The sequence below is a fragment of the Lepisosteus oculatus genome, chromosome 22, assembly GCF_040954835.1.
Source record: "Lepisosteus oculatus isolate fLepOcu1 chromosome 22, fLepOcu1.hap2, whole genome shotgun sequence".
Lineage (NCBI taxonomy): Eukaryota > Metazoa > Chordata > Actinopteri > Semionotiformes > Lepisosteidae > Lepisosteus > Lepisosteus oculatus.
Window position 1 is genome coordinate 8,787,425 of NC_090717.1, and position 16,419 is coordinate 8,803,843.

The window sequence follows — 16,419 nt, forward strand, 5'->3', positions numbered from 1 at the left end:
AGGGCTTGATAAAGTATAATTAGGTTTCCTCCTCTGCAGTAGAACTTGTTTTATCTTCTACTGAAATACTAGTGAGGATTATACTGAACCTAATTTTTCCCAGCAAAAAGTTGAAACTTGAAACTAATGTTTTTACTCTGCCAGTACTGCCCTTTTTTGAATTCTTACAATACACCATAAGATATATATTATTTCCATTGTTCTTAACAATTTCATAATTTATAATTATCACAATAGAAATTCAACATTCAACAACAATGGTGCCTGTGGTATGTATATTTTAATGTTGAACCCCTTCTATATGCACATATTATAGTTCTCCACATCATAGGGTATTGGAGTCAATAAATATGTGCAGAAATGCTATTTCTCTACAGTATATAAATGTGTATAGATATGTAGTATATGGATATTTTCATCTCTTTGATCAACACCTACTGTAGCTTAATGGTAAGAATGTAAAGCAACACGATTGTCTTTTGCTGTTATGATACGGTATTTATAGATTCGTGTTTATTACTTTGTTTCCTACATCTAATATTGCTAATATTGCTAATGTTGCTCGCCAAATACCTGACATATTGAAGAGCCACTTTTAAGCACGTGTAAAGCCCCACTAAACTATAAACTTTCTACATTGACATGCAAAGGCTCCTTAAAATCACTAAATTGTGCAACTTTTGCAAGCCAAGCTCCATTATAAATGTGTGTTGTGTGATACACTGGTACTCTTTGCATGTTACTTGTGTCTAGTGGCATGGCTCTTATTGATGGTTTCAGGGAACTGAATGACTTTTCAGGAAACTTACAGTTTCCTATAGTGTGAAAGCTTTATTAATGAGATAATCAAATTTCAGTTTGTTATCCCTTTTCCTTAGCTCATTTTCAACCTTAGCAATCAGCCATTTTGTAATTATTCAGTGTGGAAAAACAATTGGCAAATATGTATTTTTATTGCTAACAGAGATTAAGTACTCACATGTCATATACTGTATTACTAGGATTTTTTATTCTTTCAATATTACTGCATTGATCACACCTCTGAATATGGATCATGTTCACAGTCCAGCAGGTGTCCAGATAGCCCTTTCTTAATTGCGGACGTGACATTTTATTCATACCATCTTATTGAACCATTTGTTTTTTACTGAGGGAGATGGCACACTGCTGTGTTCTCGCCCATCTCCGGAGTGCAGTGTGCTCCTTAATGTTAAAGCCCTGAATATAATGATCTGACAAGCAAAAACAATATCCCGGTCTTTCCTGCTGTTGAATAGAAAATGGGAAAAAAAATATTTGAAATATTTTGCTGCAGTGAGTTTTCTCAACCTTCAAGCTATCACGGCTTTCTTTTTTATCTTAAAGAAATCATTTATATAATTTAAATGTTCAAGTTAATCAGCTTCCGTAAAACAGTATAATGAAGTGTGTATAGTAAACACTGTTTTCTAACAAAAAAAATATATTTGAAGGAAAAAATATATTTTTAATTTTTTCCTTCATTTCTTCAATTCAATTGTAGTGAGTTATTACTTTGTGGCACATCATGACATGTCATTAACCAAAAGTGGTGAATTTTACTGTAGTGTCTTTCAGCTGATATTTGGAGAATTTGAATGACATTGATTGCCTGACATCTGCCTTGTTTAACTATGTTAAAGCAATAAATAGAGAAGTACCTTAGTCTTATACTGTCTGACGTTTATTGAGACTCACTGTACAGTATGTCAGGGTACACTGCTTTGTAGTCTTTAATTGCATGTATCAATTCCATAATTCAGATTGCACTCAATAAACAATGTTGCATTTTTTAATTTTATAGTCCTATAAAATGTTATAATGTTTTAACGTTTGATTTTGTGATGAACACGTTTTGTTTTCCATTAACTGAAGAAGATACAATATGCAGCACATCTTTTTACAGCTGTTACTACTCTTGCTGGTTAGAAGCTGAAAGACTGACTATACTGTTGGATGCAAATTAAGACATTTTAAAGTGGTATTGAATAGGTAAAAAAGACAAAAGAAGTAGCTGGCCTACACATTAGAGACTTCTAAACAGCAAATTGAATAGGATATGGCATGTAGCTTATAAAAGTGTATCATTTCTGGAAAGAACTTAGTGTCCTTGTATTCAGTCATTGGATTTTGGAACTGTAATGTGTCTGGCACCATACAGTATCTCTGTCTGTCTGGTTATTATTTAACCAAAATATTGGCTGGTGCAATTATTATTTAGACATCTAAATAACTCTGATTTGCTGTATTATCAGCGCCATTAAAGAATTATGAAAGGTTTCTCTAATGTGTGAATATTACTGCATGCAATCACAGTATCACAGTTATTTATGCATGTCTGTTCTATACTTCATAGGAGAATGAGCTCAAAGTGGTTCTACAGGAAAAAGATCGCTTGAGTATTCAGTTGTCAACCTACAACAAGAAAGTAGCAGAATATGACCAGGTAAGAGCCAACTTGTTATATTGCTTGGACCAGATAATGAAATATGTGTGTCAAGTTGATAACATGATAACAATTCCTGACCATTCTATTTTATAGATATCTTTACCTGTCCAGTAACAAGCAACAATTTTGAAAAAAATCATACACTTGCTTTTTTTCAGTCAAGACAGCTTTGCCTCCTGTATTCTGTAAACTTAGGTGTACAGGCATATCACTGTCTGTATTTGTAGCTGTATGATTGTCAGAGAGTAAGAGGCTTCTTATTTGAGCTTCGGTATGGCTCATCTGTAAAACCTCCCACTCAAGTGGTTTGTTGAGAAAGCCTGTTTTTTGACGATTTGAATCCAGGCTGTGGCCTGGAGCACTTGAGGTCAACACAAAATTGGCTTCTGAGCTTCTGATCTAGGGTGAGATGTAATTACAGTAGTTGTAGAATCATAAACTATTCCTCAGTACCATGCAATGACAGGACTGAGGAGGAAAACCCAATCCCTCAGACAGTGAATAGATCTGCGTTATTTTCTCTTTTGGTTTTTATCTGCTTATTTCTAAGTGTAAAAAGAAGTACTTGGTCTGACTATCTGTGTGTTTCAGAGGATAGGTTTGAGTAATTGTCCAGCTAATTAATATCAAGATAGTTTATCTAAGTTTACACTGTAGCAATGTGAATAAAACTCAATAAACTGAACTGACTGCATTATCAGTGAAATACAATTTACAGGGGTGTTGTATAGCTCTGTTTAGCTTTCATTCTTGAGATCTGTGTGATCTGCACAGCATACTGTAGTTGTTTTGTGCTGAACTAAAACAATACAAAGAGAGATGGAAAAAAGAGAGAGCTACAGGCATTATTGTCTTATCTGAAGGAGATGTTCTTCGACACAAGAATTTATAAGGTACTGTAGATTATAGTTCAGGATATGAAAAAAAGAACAGTGCAGCACTCTAGAAATTACTTTGTGCTAATGCGAAAGTATTGTGATGTTATCATTTTGAAGAGCTAACGTTAACCTGACTGTGACAAAACCTTATAAGCTTCACATCAAAACAGCATTTTAGAGCTATAGTATGTTTTTTCCCCAATTAGGACAGTTTTGCATTGTTGCTTTTTATTCCTTAATGACTCCCGCTGAGCTGAAGGGTGATGAGTTGATGTGCTTTTTTTAAAACACAGAATGTCACTTCTTGTTATCTGTTTACTGTAGGACTGTATTCACATACAGTAACATTTAGCAAGCCAGCAATAACAGCAATAATATAGACAAAAAAATACATGTGAAGAAGAAACACTTGCAATACTTACTATTTTTTTTTTCAAACATTCAAATATGAGCCAAAGGTTTTGATCACAGGTAATCACTTGCTTTTGCATGAATGGGAATAACGAGGGACCATCAAAGATTCTTGTTCTTGTTTTCTTATTCTTTGTCTTCAGAAATTAATACCTCTTAATATTGGGGGGAAAATGGTACTCAGTATTGGAATGCTGTGGAAATGAAAGTATATTTTTAAAACTTTTTTACTCCATAATCTTTGCTGGAAATACCACAACATAAATTGTAGTTTGGGCTATTCATGAGGCATCCAAACATACAGTATTTTTCAGGAGATGTCCAGTCAGGCCATTAAACTCACATTCACCTAATGCAGACACTAGAACAATCTAGCTATTTTTTAGTGTCTGCTTAAATTAATATGATAATCCTCTACTGCGACATTAAAGTGAATATTGATCTGTTAGGCAGATGTTATAATTTGTTGGTTTAAATCCTTGTAGACTAACAGTTATAGCCACATTTCTTTTATTTTTTGTGGTACAGGTTCACCAAAAATCTAATCTGACATTATAATTGAATATTTTTTGTGTTGCATAAGAGGTTAATAGCTTGTTTTCATAACTGTCTCGTTATATTGGATCTATGCTCGTTGTGCTTTTTTGTTGCCTAAATATTTTTTAAGTTAAAGAATTCCCCTAGAATCAGAATCATATTAAAGCTTCTAGTTTTGTTAAATTACATAAGTCTTCTACAATGCACATATCTGCAATGTAACAGTGCTCATTTCTGCAGATATGAGGGTATGAGATTTAATCGAAAATTTGGAAAGCAGGCATTGTTCCAGATGAGAGAAAATGCTAATTCAAAACCAAAAGTACAGTTTGTCATGCTTGAGACGTAGTAAGTTATTACTTCTGCAAAAAGCCATTGAAATTGCACACTTTGTTACTTTATGCTGCACCTTTTAGATGTAGAAAATTATTTAGCAAAAAGTGAACAGATGGCAAAACAAAAGAGTAAAATAAGCCGTATACCTCCGTGGGTGGAAATAAACAGAAAATATCACTGCCTATTAATCAAAAGGGATCTTCTGAAGGTCTACTCGCTAGCACTAAATAAGAAGTGGATCATGCTCATGCCTATGAAACCCCAGATTCTGCAGTTATATAGTACTAAAGATAATTCCCCTCTGATTTTATCTGTTTATTGTTTAATAATAAACACCCTACATGCAGTTACAGCTGTGGGTTTCTTGGAATTTAAGATGTTATTTTAGCACACATATAAATTTTGAAGAGCTTAGACCTTTTAACCTTTCTTAAGTGTTACAAAGTGTAAATCCTAGTAAACAGGAAAAAATAAGAGTTATCAGTCATTTTCATGATAGCATCATGAATTATCATGTGCTTTTTTTGGCCCTTTCTCTCTACTTCCACTCCCACTCTAATTACATATCACAAAAGTGCATCTAGAAATTACATATAAAAAAAGAACACAATTACTTATTGTGACACAAATCTAATACCAGTTCTAGTTCATCATCTCTCCATCACATCTCTGTCAAATCGACAAAATATATAAAAAAACTGTACTGACAGATACTAATGAGATCACTAAAAATTGGTAAATAATACGGGGAAATGTTTTTTTTTGTGAAGAGATGAGAGGACATGGAAGTAATCAATATATGAAATGAGAATAAAATGGAATGTCATGAGGTTACATGATCAAGCACTTGATGCAGTTGGATTTTAGGTTTCTGTTTCATTTTATTATTAAATTGTTCTTTTAAATCACTCCATTGCTTCTTATTGACACTATTTGGATTTGTATGTTCTCACTATGCTTGTATGTTAAAAAAACACATTTAATTTGATTTTCAGGTGAAGTCGGACTATGTCCAGCTTAGAGAAACCCTTGATATTGTGACTCAGGACAGAAATTCGGCCCTGCAGGAGAAGAAACAGCTCCACGTCAAACTGGAGAACCTAGAGCAGGTCCTAAAGGTGAGGAAATTCACACAAAAACATCAGCTTCCCATATATCTCCAGATGTTTTAGATGTTGCACTGTTTGATACATTCAAGAGTAAACCTGTCCTATGTCTACTACCTTTCAATTGCATAGTTACTGCTAAATCTGCTGAACAAAAAGGAAAATAAGCACTTTCTCCAAGCTGTTGCTAGACGTTTCTCACAACAAACATTTCTTAAACAGAATAATGGCAAACATATTGAGCTGTAAACTAAAAGGATGATTTTGTAGTTACAATTGCAGAAATAGAAGATTAGTCAAATAAAAGACCTGTAAGTGCAGTTTGGATGAAAATGCACTGTTCAAAAAGGAAATTGATTTCAGATAAAACATTACCAAGAACAGATGACTGATGTCACTTGAACAGTACAAAAAAACAGCAATTTGTGATTGGGAAAGGGAAGCCTATCATTAATGCCAAATGACTGAGGTTTCAGTGAACGTATGCAGATAATACTATGTCTTGTAAAATCCAGTTAACTGCTGGCTTAATATTTGAAGAAGGACATGATTCTTAAACATAAATGGAGAAAGTGGGAAGATTTTCCACAGACTAATTCTAGTTAATTCCAGATTTTTTAACTTGCCAAATACTATCCTAATGGACTATACAGTAGTATTCAGGAGTAAAATCCCAGCAATGGTCCCCACTCAAATACCCGGGTAGATGGAAGCAAATGGGGTACATTACCTAAACCAAGGGTAGAACAGCAATTTCTGCGGCACAGACTGAACCCACAAACCTTTATTCATGAGTCCAATGGCCTATCCCCTATGCTACACTACCCCTCTTTCTTAATATAAAATGTCCGATCATTTTTCAATGACAGCTACTTTCTTTTTAAAACCCCAGTCGTGGGTTTAGCAATTCAGAGCCCTTGTAGTGTAGCAGCAGAGGGGGTAGAGAACCGTGTTTGGTTTTTTTCTCAACAGTGGAGCCATCAGCTGCTTTATACACCACAAATCCCACAGTGCCTACAGCTAAGCAGGAATTCATAGTAGGAACAGTGCAGCTCCTTGTTACACATCAAAGTAGCAAGCCCTCGACAAGCATCAGGCTCACTGTTGCAGGATGTGTAGGTCGCTCTGGCTAATGTTTTTGCCATTAATTGTGGGGAAGCCCTGACTATGAGCTTTTTATGACAAAGCAAGCTCAAATAAGGGTTATAGAGCTCAGTGTTCTTTTGAGTAGCCTCTTTGGGACCCTGCCATTACAGATTGTATTGAGAATTCTGTGTTAGGCAATATTTCAGAGGAACCCTGAAATTTAGCATTTACTTTTACTGTAAATTATAGTTGGAAATAATACTTCTTATTTTTTATTTTACAGTTAGAAGTGATGTGTCTATGGTTTGGTGGTACCTTTTTTATTTCTGTATATCAAGAGTAAAATTGTATTTCTTGTTCCTGTATTCAGCATACAAAGTGAAATCAGACAATGGCTTTAGCTTGAGAAGTACAGTGAACTAACCACAAATGCATGGTTTCAGTTTGTGATGTCATTCTTTGCCATTTTCCAGTCATTAAGCCCTTGTTGGAATTTTTCCAAGGAAGAATAAAATAATTTAAAAAACATATACATTGAAATCATCCAAAACCCATATTACTAATCTTGTCCATGTGTTAATCTGAATTCCATACAGTATGAAAAAGTAGCAAAGATTGTTTTATTTGGGTTGGAGAATGGCTTTGGTTGCACTACAATTCATTTGCTCATATCTGGCTATCTGTAAGACAAATGTCACATTCATTTCCATGAACTAATTATTCACAAGACACATGGGATACTACTGTCCTTGAGCACCTCATTAGCACACAATGAAATAATACTATGCAGATCTATACCACACTTGCACATCAGATGATTCAGTTAGCTGGTTTTTAATTTTCCTTTCTCCTAGATAAATGTATTTTTATTTGTGTAATGTTTATACAAAGTTTTTGAAATACTGTATATATAATCCTGAAATACATAGCCTCTTATCATCAAGCCCAAAGTACCTCATTGCTTGCTAGGAAACAGCTATAACACGAAATATTGTAGCCGTGATCATCAGTAGTGATAGTGACACAGAAGTGATTTTTGCCCCGATTGGATTTTGTGTCATACTGCATTACCACTACTGTTGGCATACAGTAGTTACTTCTCCCATATGCTCTTTCTAAAGTAATCTCCTATTTCTTTCATTAAATCTACTTCATCTTGCTTTCCTATTCAATATGGCATTTTCAGACTGCTTCTGCTGAAACTATTATAAAAATCTTTTAAAGGTCTGCATTGTGCCATTCCTTTTTTCTCAAGACATATGCCATTAGGCTGCATTCAGCTTTTTCTTCATTCAAATGAGTGAAGAAAAAGGAATATTAGGATATTACGGGATATTATAGGACATTTTGGCGATACATTTTCTCTTTGACTTGGACTTACACATTTGCACCATATTCATATCCCTCATTAAGAAGACAATTATCACCAAAACTGTATTTCTGAGTTTGGAGAGTTGTCAATTAAAGAATTCTAGCAAAAATCGTCAATTATGATGTTATTTCTGCTAAGGGCTGTAACATTCTAGAGCCTATCCCAGAAGCACAGGCCGCTCAGGACGCCAAGCCATCGCAGGGCATACACGGATAAGCAAGATACATAATTTAGAGACACATGTCAAACGAGCCAACATTTCTTTTGAAGGCGAGTGCGAACCAAAGCCCTTCTGAAAACCCCCATGAACTCTGTGGAACCCCCATACATAAAAAGATGAAAAGAGATGAAACTCAGAAGGGCCCACGTCTGCAATCGAACCCAGGACCATGGGCTGTTAGGCAGTAGTAGTAACTGGTATAACACTATTCAGTAATTGCTGCAATCTTCAGTTTCAGGTTCACGAGCTCAGAGCATGAGTTCTATTGGAAAAATCAGTATAGCCATTATTTTGTATGCCTGTTGGTCAATAGAATCTGTACTTAACTGGGACTGGAAACGGGATTTCTACAGCACAGTTCTTATTGATTATTGATTTCAGGAAGAGAGTTAATGAGGAAATTAGAGCTAGAAACATCTGCAGAGCATTTCAGGTGTTTGTTTCAGTCGCAGCTCTGAAGTTGAAAGAAACTGATACGACAAAGTTTTGGACACTATCTGTTATTGTAGAAGGATTTTTTCTTTCAGTTGAAAGTTGGGAAGGGGGTCGAGTAACTCATATTAACAGGGTGGTCTCACTGTGAAAATTATCCATTCTCTCAGATAAACATTTAAAAAATGAATGAGGTAATTACAGCGATTACTTTCTCTATTATATATTAAAATGCTTCCCATTAACAAGTAACACTCAACAGTACGCCAGTAATGGGAACAATTGTTCCCTTTGGTGCTTTCAGTCATTAATGCCTGTTGCAGTGGAAGAGAAGGCATTATATAGTTGAGCCTTTTAAAAGAAAGCATTCACACAACATTCTGTTACACAAAGACGAGGGGGTCAGTGGATTGAAAGAACAGAGTCTCTGAAAATGAATGTCCTGCTGATGTTCAGAAAATGTACGAGTATCCACTTTATCTCTTCAAAATGTTTTCTACTCCATACAATAAACTAAAAAAAAGTTCTGAGTTGCAGTATCTGCCTTCATTTTTCATCTCAGAAAGGTGAAATTCTCGTGTCTTTGTTTTACAGCTACAGTGTATAACATGACAAACAACTACTGTAACTACAATGTCTGCTTTGAAAAATAGCAAAGCAGAAGGGGTTGTGTTAATTGGTAGAAATGATGTTTTCTAAAAATGTTTTTTGGAATCTAATTGGATTTGAAATAAATAGCAAACATTATTTTTTTTATTTTGGTAAAATGTTTTTATCTGGGGGAAGGAAATGCACAGTTCCTACCAAATGTGTTGGTTTGTGTTGTAAATAACAGTGCACATCATTAAGGATGGGTTTCAGCTAGAAAAGAGTTAGGCCTCAGTACAAATACCTCCTTGCTGATGAGCAATCATTCTATACCACATCCCCAGATGAGAGAATCCCAGAGCAGCTGTTAGTGCTACAGTACCTTGGTAATTTGTTTCAGTGTGCAAGTTGCAGTTCTTTCCCTGAATAAATGTAACCCATCTGTAGCAGAATACAAATATCATCTGAGGAATTGCCACGTTTTTACATTTACTGTAAGTGTCCATTCCCAGGGAACACCTTGAAATGCTGATTGCAAAGGAATGTTATGGAGCAAGAATATCTGAAGTATATACTGTTCATGTAACTGCCCCCTGATGTAGTGGACACAGATGGTTGGAGAGCCCCTCATTACTGCTACATCATTGCCCATTTAGGAGTTTTTCAACTGCAGCTTTTCCTTCCTTTTTGACTGCTTTATATCTCTTAATCTGTGCTTTTTCAACCCAGGCTATATCCCTGCCAGGAAAGTTACTGTATATAAAAAGTGCAATCTGCTTCTCGCTGCTCCTAATTAAAATGCTACTGATCCCAATATCTTTCCATTTTTTTTTACTAAAGAAACTGATTTTGTATATACATTGTTGATGCAATCAGATTAACTACCAATTTGTTTAATAGTAAAATAATCACTTAATTTATCTGAAACTTCACAGCACATTGCTCTTGGGAAATGATAGAAATATGAAGTATTTCGTGTAATGTAGATATGATATTCACTTCAAATTCCTGAGTTTTATGAAAAGCAACCTCTCCCAAATAAATAGCAAGGTTACAATTTACATGTCATACATATTTGTGATTCACAAGACCATGTGAGCATAAGAGGACTTCAGATGAGAGGTGACCCTTCAATGCATCACACTCTAATGATTGCTAGTAAATCGATCTGAGAATATAATCAACCATATCATGAGGATTCCTAGGGGACTGGTAACAGTGCGACTTGGTATCTTGTTCCTGACACCTCCCACCCTTTGTGTAAAGAAGTCCTTTATGTTCTCATTCTTCAATGTACTTTCTTATTACCTCCATTTGTGATCTTGTCTTCTGGTTTTGCAGCCACAACTACACTTAATCACAGTTTATTTGTTTTAATTAACACTGTTTTCTACTCCTACGGTTAAAAAAGAGATTTGAAAGTTTTTTTTAGAATAAGGCAAAAGACACATATCTTTGTAAGATCATGTCTGTTTATTATAAACAGTCTGGTTTAGCTTTTTTTACTTTTTTATATATATTTTTTCATCAGGCACTTTTTCCAAAATGCTACTTCATATCTTCAAAGCCTTTTTGCATCATTGTTTCACATTTTATTGAAAACTGAAAACTTTCCTTTCCGCAAACTGAAAATATATTAATGTATAAAAAACAAAAATCGGAACCTGACACAGTGACAGATTAATTTATTTTACCCGGTTATATCCCCTACAAAATGAAGGATGCAATACCAATAATTTTGTTTCAGCAGCACGGCCTCTTCTTGTATCCAATGAATGTGCATGAAAACAGATTCTGCATTAATCTTATAACCACAATGTTGTCAGTTCATCTTCTGAAGCATTAAAAGAGGGGAACTAACCTCCAGTCACAGGGTCAATCAGGTCCAGAATTGTGTTCCAAACAAGAGCCAAAACTCTGCCGTTCGCCAATTACAAATCACTTAAATGTTTATTGCTTTCCAGTGCCTGGTTGGAACTAATAACTGGAGCTGTTACAGCCTTGGAGGACTGGAGCTGTTCACCCCTGAGTTAGATTAAGAAGGTATCATGATATCTACCCCCATCAAGGTGGGGGGTTGGGCTGTTTTTATACTTATAGTCCTTCTTTCCTCTTCATCTTACGCTTTCTTCTGGCACGTGATATCTCATGAGGAACTTTCTTCAATGTACAGCACAATGCAGTTTTGCATGTGACAATAGGCATTGATGCTTCATACAAAATATCAGCTGCAAAGGGCAATCAGAGTTTTGTTAACGACTGTCTCGCTAAAACCTCGCAGGTGAAGTATGACGTAGCATGACAGAAGTATCACTGTCAATAAACTCATCAATCCGTGGAAACATTTTGCAGAGTTAAGAACTTTTTTTCATTCCATTGTTTTCTTTACCCTATAAAATCATGCATTACTCATTTTGCCCATCGTAGTCTTGGATTAAACCCGCATTTATTATTCACCAGTTATTACAAAGGATCGCAGACAATAACCAACAAACAATGAAGCACACTGGAGAGTTTACACCAAAGGGCTCTAGCAGGAAAAAAAAATGATGCATAGTTTGAATGACTTAATACTGTTTTATTTCCTAGTGGTTTTCCAGATACTCAAATTAACATTCCCATTGAAGCTCATCAATTACATGTCTAAGAGACGGTTATAAAAGAAACCGGATAGCAATGTTTTCAGGGTGCTGAACGCTTTATGAATGCAGCATGTCTCCAGTCCTCTTTCATAATTTGGTCCGAGATTTCTGGCCCAAAGATCACTAGCAAAAGATACTCGGCAAGAGCCTCCAATGTGCTGCACGCTTCTTACTAGTGCATGGTTCACGAAAACATCTGGAGCTGTTACAACTTAACAGGACCAGAGTTGCGCACTTCTCTGGCAGGCTGAGGTGCTGCTGTTTCTAATATGTTTATTTCTATGTATTGATTCATTGCAGCATATGCGCGAGGCTGCCGAGCGGCGGCAACAGCTGGAGTTGGAGCATGAGCATGCTTTGGCAGTTCTCAATGCTAAGCAGCAGGAGATCGACCTTCTGCAGAAGGTAAGGTAGACTCTGTGGAATACAAAAGGGACAATTAGGAATGCACTCTGGGCTCCTACTGCGACACATTAGTAACACCGTCTCAGCCAAATTTCAACTTTGAGCATTTCTTATTTGCAGTGCATTCAATGAAGAATATTAGAAAACAAAAGGCAAAAGCCCATGAAAAGATGTCATCGCACCCGGATCAAGATTTGGATACATGCTTGTATAAAATAATTATATCTCGAAATGTTTTGGAATCTTCTTCTGTTGTCTAATCACTCAAAGGCCAGTGTACGAATAAGATATAAGAATGGTACTGTACTTGAAAGCCTTCAAATATGTCTGTTCTATCAAGAAATAAAGTGTGGATGCACCACAGAAAGCATAAGCAATATCTATAAAAAAAAGAACAAGTATTTCCCAAGATGGGAGATCTGATAAGAAAGAATATCATCTGATATTCATACAACCCCCATCAAGTGTTATTCATGGGTAGAAGGAGTTAATCTTTATTTGCATCAATAATACCTTGTTACATTTTGCTTGCTTTTTCTTCAGGGGAAGGGGGACAGTTTAATCACTTGTGCTGTGGTTTTATAAAATTAGAAATATGGCAGATGTTACCTAAGTCATGTGGAACAGCATTTTTCTTGACAGATGTTAGGAGTCATATCAAATAAAAGGAAGTAAATTGTGTTGTATTTTAGGTAATAAAGTTGAATTCTCTGCAAATGCAGTATTAAACACCCATTAATAATACAGAAAGGCTGCTTGTTTTGTACCTCAGTTTTCAGTCGTGATTAAATATTGTGCAGTAGCATCAGATTTTCCGTGAGACCATAAAGTACAAGAATGTAACACAAAACAGGTAACAATTGCAAATTAACAATGGTAGCTGGCAGATTGTTGGTCTGAGAAACCTGAGAAGCCATGTCCCCAGGAGCCTTCTGATTTCCAACCGTTTTAAAAAAATATTCCTTAGTGATTTGTTCCATACACAAACTTCACTAAAGAACCATTGCTTCTCCTCCATCCTGACACAATAAACCCAGGCAAAGACATCACAAACATGATCCTTCTCCTGTCAAGTTCATGTGCTCCTGCAGTAGAACAGGAGAACACTTGAATCTGAATTTTCCTAGGTCACCTAGTGGTTTATACTTATCTCATGCACCTGTCCAGAGTTGACTGGGCTTTTTGAATGACTGCCCCAATATAGTCCAAAAACAAATCAGGAAAATGGAAATGAAATGGATTGAGAAGAGATGGGGGTGACAAAACTACAGGGTACAGCAATCACCATGAATCCACAATCTCACTGATTAATCTGTGACAAAGGCAGAGTTTAGTAATGGTCCTCCTCCCTGCACTTGAAGTCAATCTACTCTAATGAGCCTTCAAATTGAAGTAGAAGAGCACTTTCTGTTTTATTATGCCGATAATTTAGAGAAATAACTCTAATTGTTGTTCCATATTATTATTCCCAATCACCTTTAAAACAGATTTTTACTGCACAGAAGAAAATGTATCATCTGCGCAGAAAAGATTTTTTAGTCTGTGATATTCCCATCTCTTCTTCAAAACCCCTAATTAAAGTGGATTAATACGCCACAGAGTACTATTCATGTATCCAAAACATTTCTTAAGCCCAGCATAATGTGGTTATTATAACACATTCCTTGTAACTGGCAGTACAGAAAGGGCACGATGTGATTAAATAGTTTTCTTGTTTTCTCTAGTGAAACAGTGGCTTAATTTTAATAACATGTTCTATATTTAAAACAAACTACCTAAGTACACTCTTAATGCTGGCGTCATTAAATGAATCAACATTTGTAAGAGTCGTGAAAGAGAAATTAGCAGAAGTATTTTGTTTCTTTCATCTGAAACATAAATTATAAATATATAAATAATATTACATTTAAGTAATACCAGTATGAACATTTGTCTGTTTAGTTTAAATATGATTATCTTTATTTTTTAACTTAATTAAAAGTTCAATAGGTAGACAAAGCAAATGAGCTTATTATCGCAGTGTAAAATCCTGCAAAGACACCAGCAATATTAAAGAACTTGTCTGATGTAGCAAAAATGTATTTGTAACATTTGTTACAGTTATCAAAGAAGTGCAACCAACTCTCCCTGGATGCAATGATATTAGTTTTGAGTGTGGCTCTATTAACTGAAGGTAATGAAACCTAAACACATGGCAGCTGAATGACTTTTTCAGTATTAGTTGTTTTAAAAACTGAATGTTGTGGATTCTATTCTTATAAATTTATAGGATCAATGATTAGGTACTGAAGATACAGAAAGCCTTCTTCTCACTTCTTTACTCTTATTGTCTGTGATTTCATGCATCTGCAATCATGGGTCTCAGCTGACTAACTTCATTGCCCTAACTGGCCTTCCACGCCTTCTTCATAAATGGACAGTTTTCCAAGTATAATCTAGAGATCTCTTTTAGAAAATCAAAAATTCTCTGAATTCATAAACTGAGCATCACAGAAATCAACAAGGTAATTACTGTGAAAATATGTATTGTGGCAGTTGCATTGGCATGTTACTCAGAGTGAATCTACAGCTAAAGTCACAGGCTAGTGTCATGGGTGACCATAGTTGAAAGCAATGAAAGCTGTACATCTGTGACACGTGCTTTGAACCAGGTTGCAGATGCAGATTTGTGAGATTCCTTGTGTAGATCGTGGACATGCTTGTGACTTTTAACTCCTCTCTTTACCCTAGATGCAACATATCATCCCCGCCCATACCACAGGTGCTCACATATGGCAAGCAGGGCATTGAAGGCATAGCTGTTGCATTCTTATCTTGCAAGAAAAGTATGATAAAGCATTATAAGACATACAAGGACATGCATTGTCCTGCTAGAATGCTGTCTCATGAGGATGAGCCCGTATGAAGTGGACCAAGTACGGTCGAAGGAACTTTTCTTCCCTGATTTTCACCAGACATGTCATTCAATGGGTTAAATGACAATCACCAGCACCCAGTCAGCTCCCTTACGAATGAGGTGATTTAGTGCCATTACAACAGACAGCATCACTCAGTTAATCAAAATGTCAGAATTACTTAATCAAAATCTGTCCACTTTAGTTTTCTAAAAGCACATAAGCATAACTGAGTTGGTGTCATAACTAGGTGTCTTTTGATGCTCAATAGTGACAGTTTACATACCTTATCATAGATATTTTTTAAATATTCGCTTCTTGGTTAGGTTTAGTCTTTCTTCGGCCATATTCACTTCCATTTTAATCAAGAAAAATTCCATCCAAATGTAGATCTTAAACACTCAGCAGCATCAGTTAGCTAATATCTAAAACCTCATACAATGTATTATCTGTCTGGCGTACTGTCAACAGTATTGTGTCTACCACTAATGAGATCCTATTAATAAGTAGTTATTTTCACTTCTAATGCTCAACCATCCATTTTCTAACCACTTTATCCAATATAAGATTACGGGGGAGCTGGAGCCTATCCCAGCAAACAGCAGACCCAAGGCAGGATACACCCTGGATGGGACAGCAGTTCATCACAGAGCACATGAACAGACACAATCACACCACAGTCAGTTTTCCCAGAAGCTAATTTACTTACCAGTATGTCTTTGGACTGTGTGAGGAAACTGGAGCACATTTTATGGATAATTGTTAAGAGAATCAGAAGGTTTCAGCAAAGAAATGGCACATAATAAAATGTATTTACTACACTGAAAACTCTCTAATAACGAGCCTGTTAAATCAGAGTAATAACATCAGAACAACACTATCATGCACAATCACTTTGTCTTTCTCCAGTGATTATATACGTGTGCGAACAGGGGACCCTACCTGAAAGCTCATTGTTGCTGACATTTATAAAAAGTGTCTCCTGTGTGTTTTTAGTAGCTCTGTGTTGTGTTGATATATTTTTTTAAATCAATTGAAGGAAATC

At 35.7% G+C, this 16,419-nt stretch overlaps 1 protein-coding gene across 22 annotated transcripts in view; it reads left to right on the forward strand.

Annotated features, from left to right (window-relative positions):
* rimbp2b (RIMS binding protein 2b) overlaps positions 1-16,419 on the forward strand; it is a 120,088-nt gene that overhangs the window by 59,718 nt on the left and 43,951 nt on the right. For 18 of the 22 annotated variants that reach the window (XR_011182964.1, XM_069181992.1, XM_069181989.1 and 15 more), the window contains exons 1-2: positions 5,662-5,747; positions 12,376-12,480. Coding sequence is in view for 21 of the 22 variants with exons in the window: in XM_069181992.1 (XP_069038093.1) it covers positions 12,379-12,480 (102 nt within the window). In the remaining variant the exon portion in view is untranslated. Of the gene's footprint in view, positions 1-2,374; positions 2,465-5,624; positions 5,748-11,397; positions 11,477-12,375; positions 12,481-16,419 lie in introns of those variants that run through there. The other 4 variants (XM_015366315.2, XM_069181999.1, XM_069182006.1 and 1 more) reach the window with 2 other exon arrangements.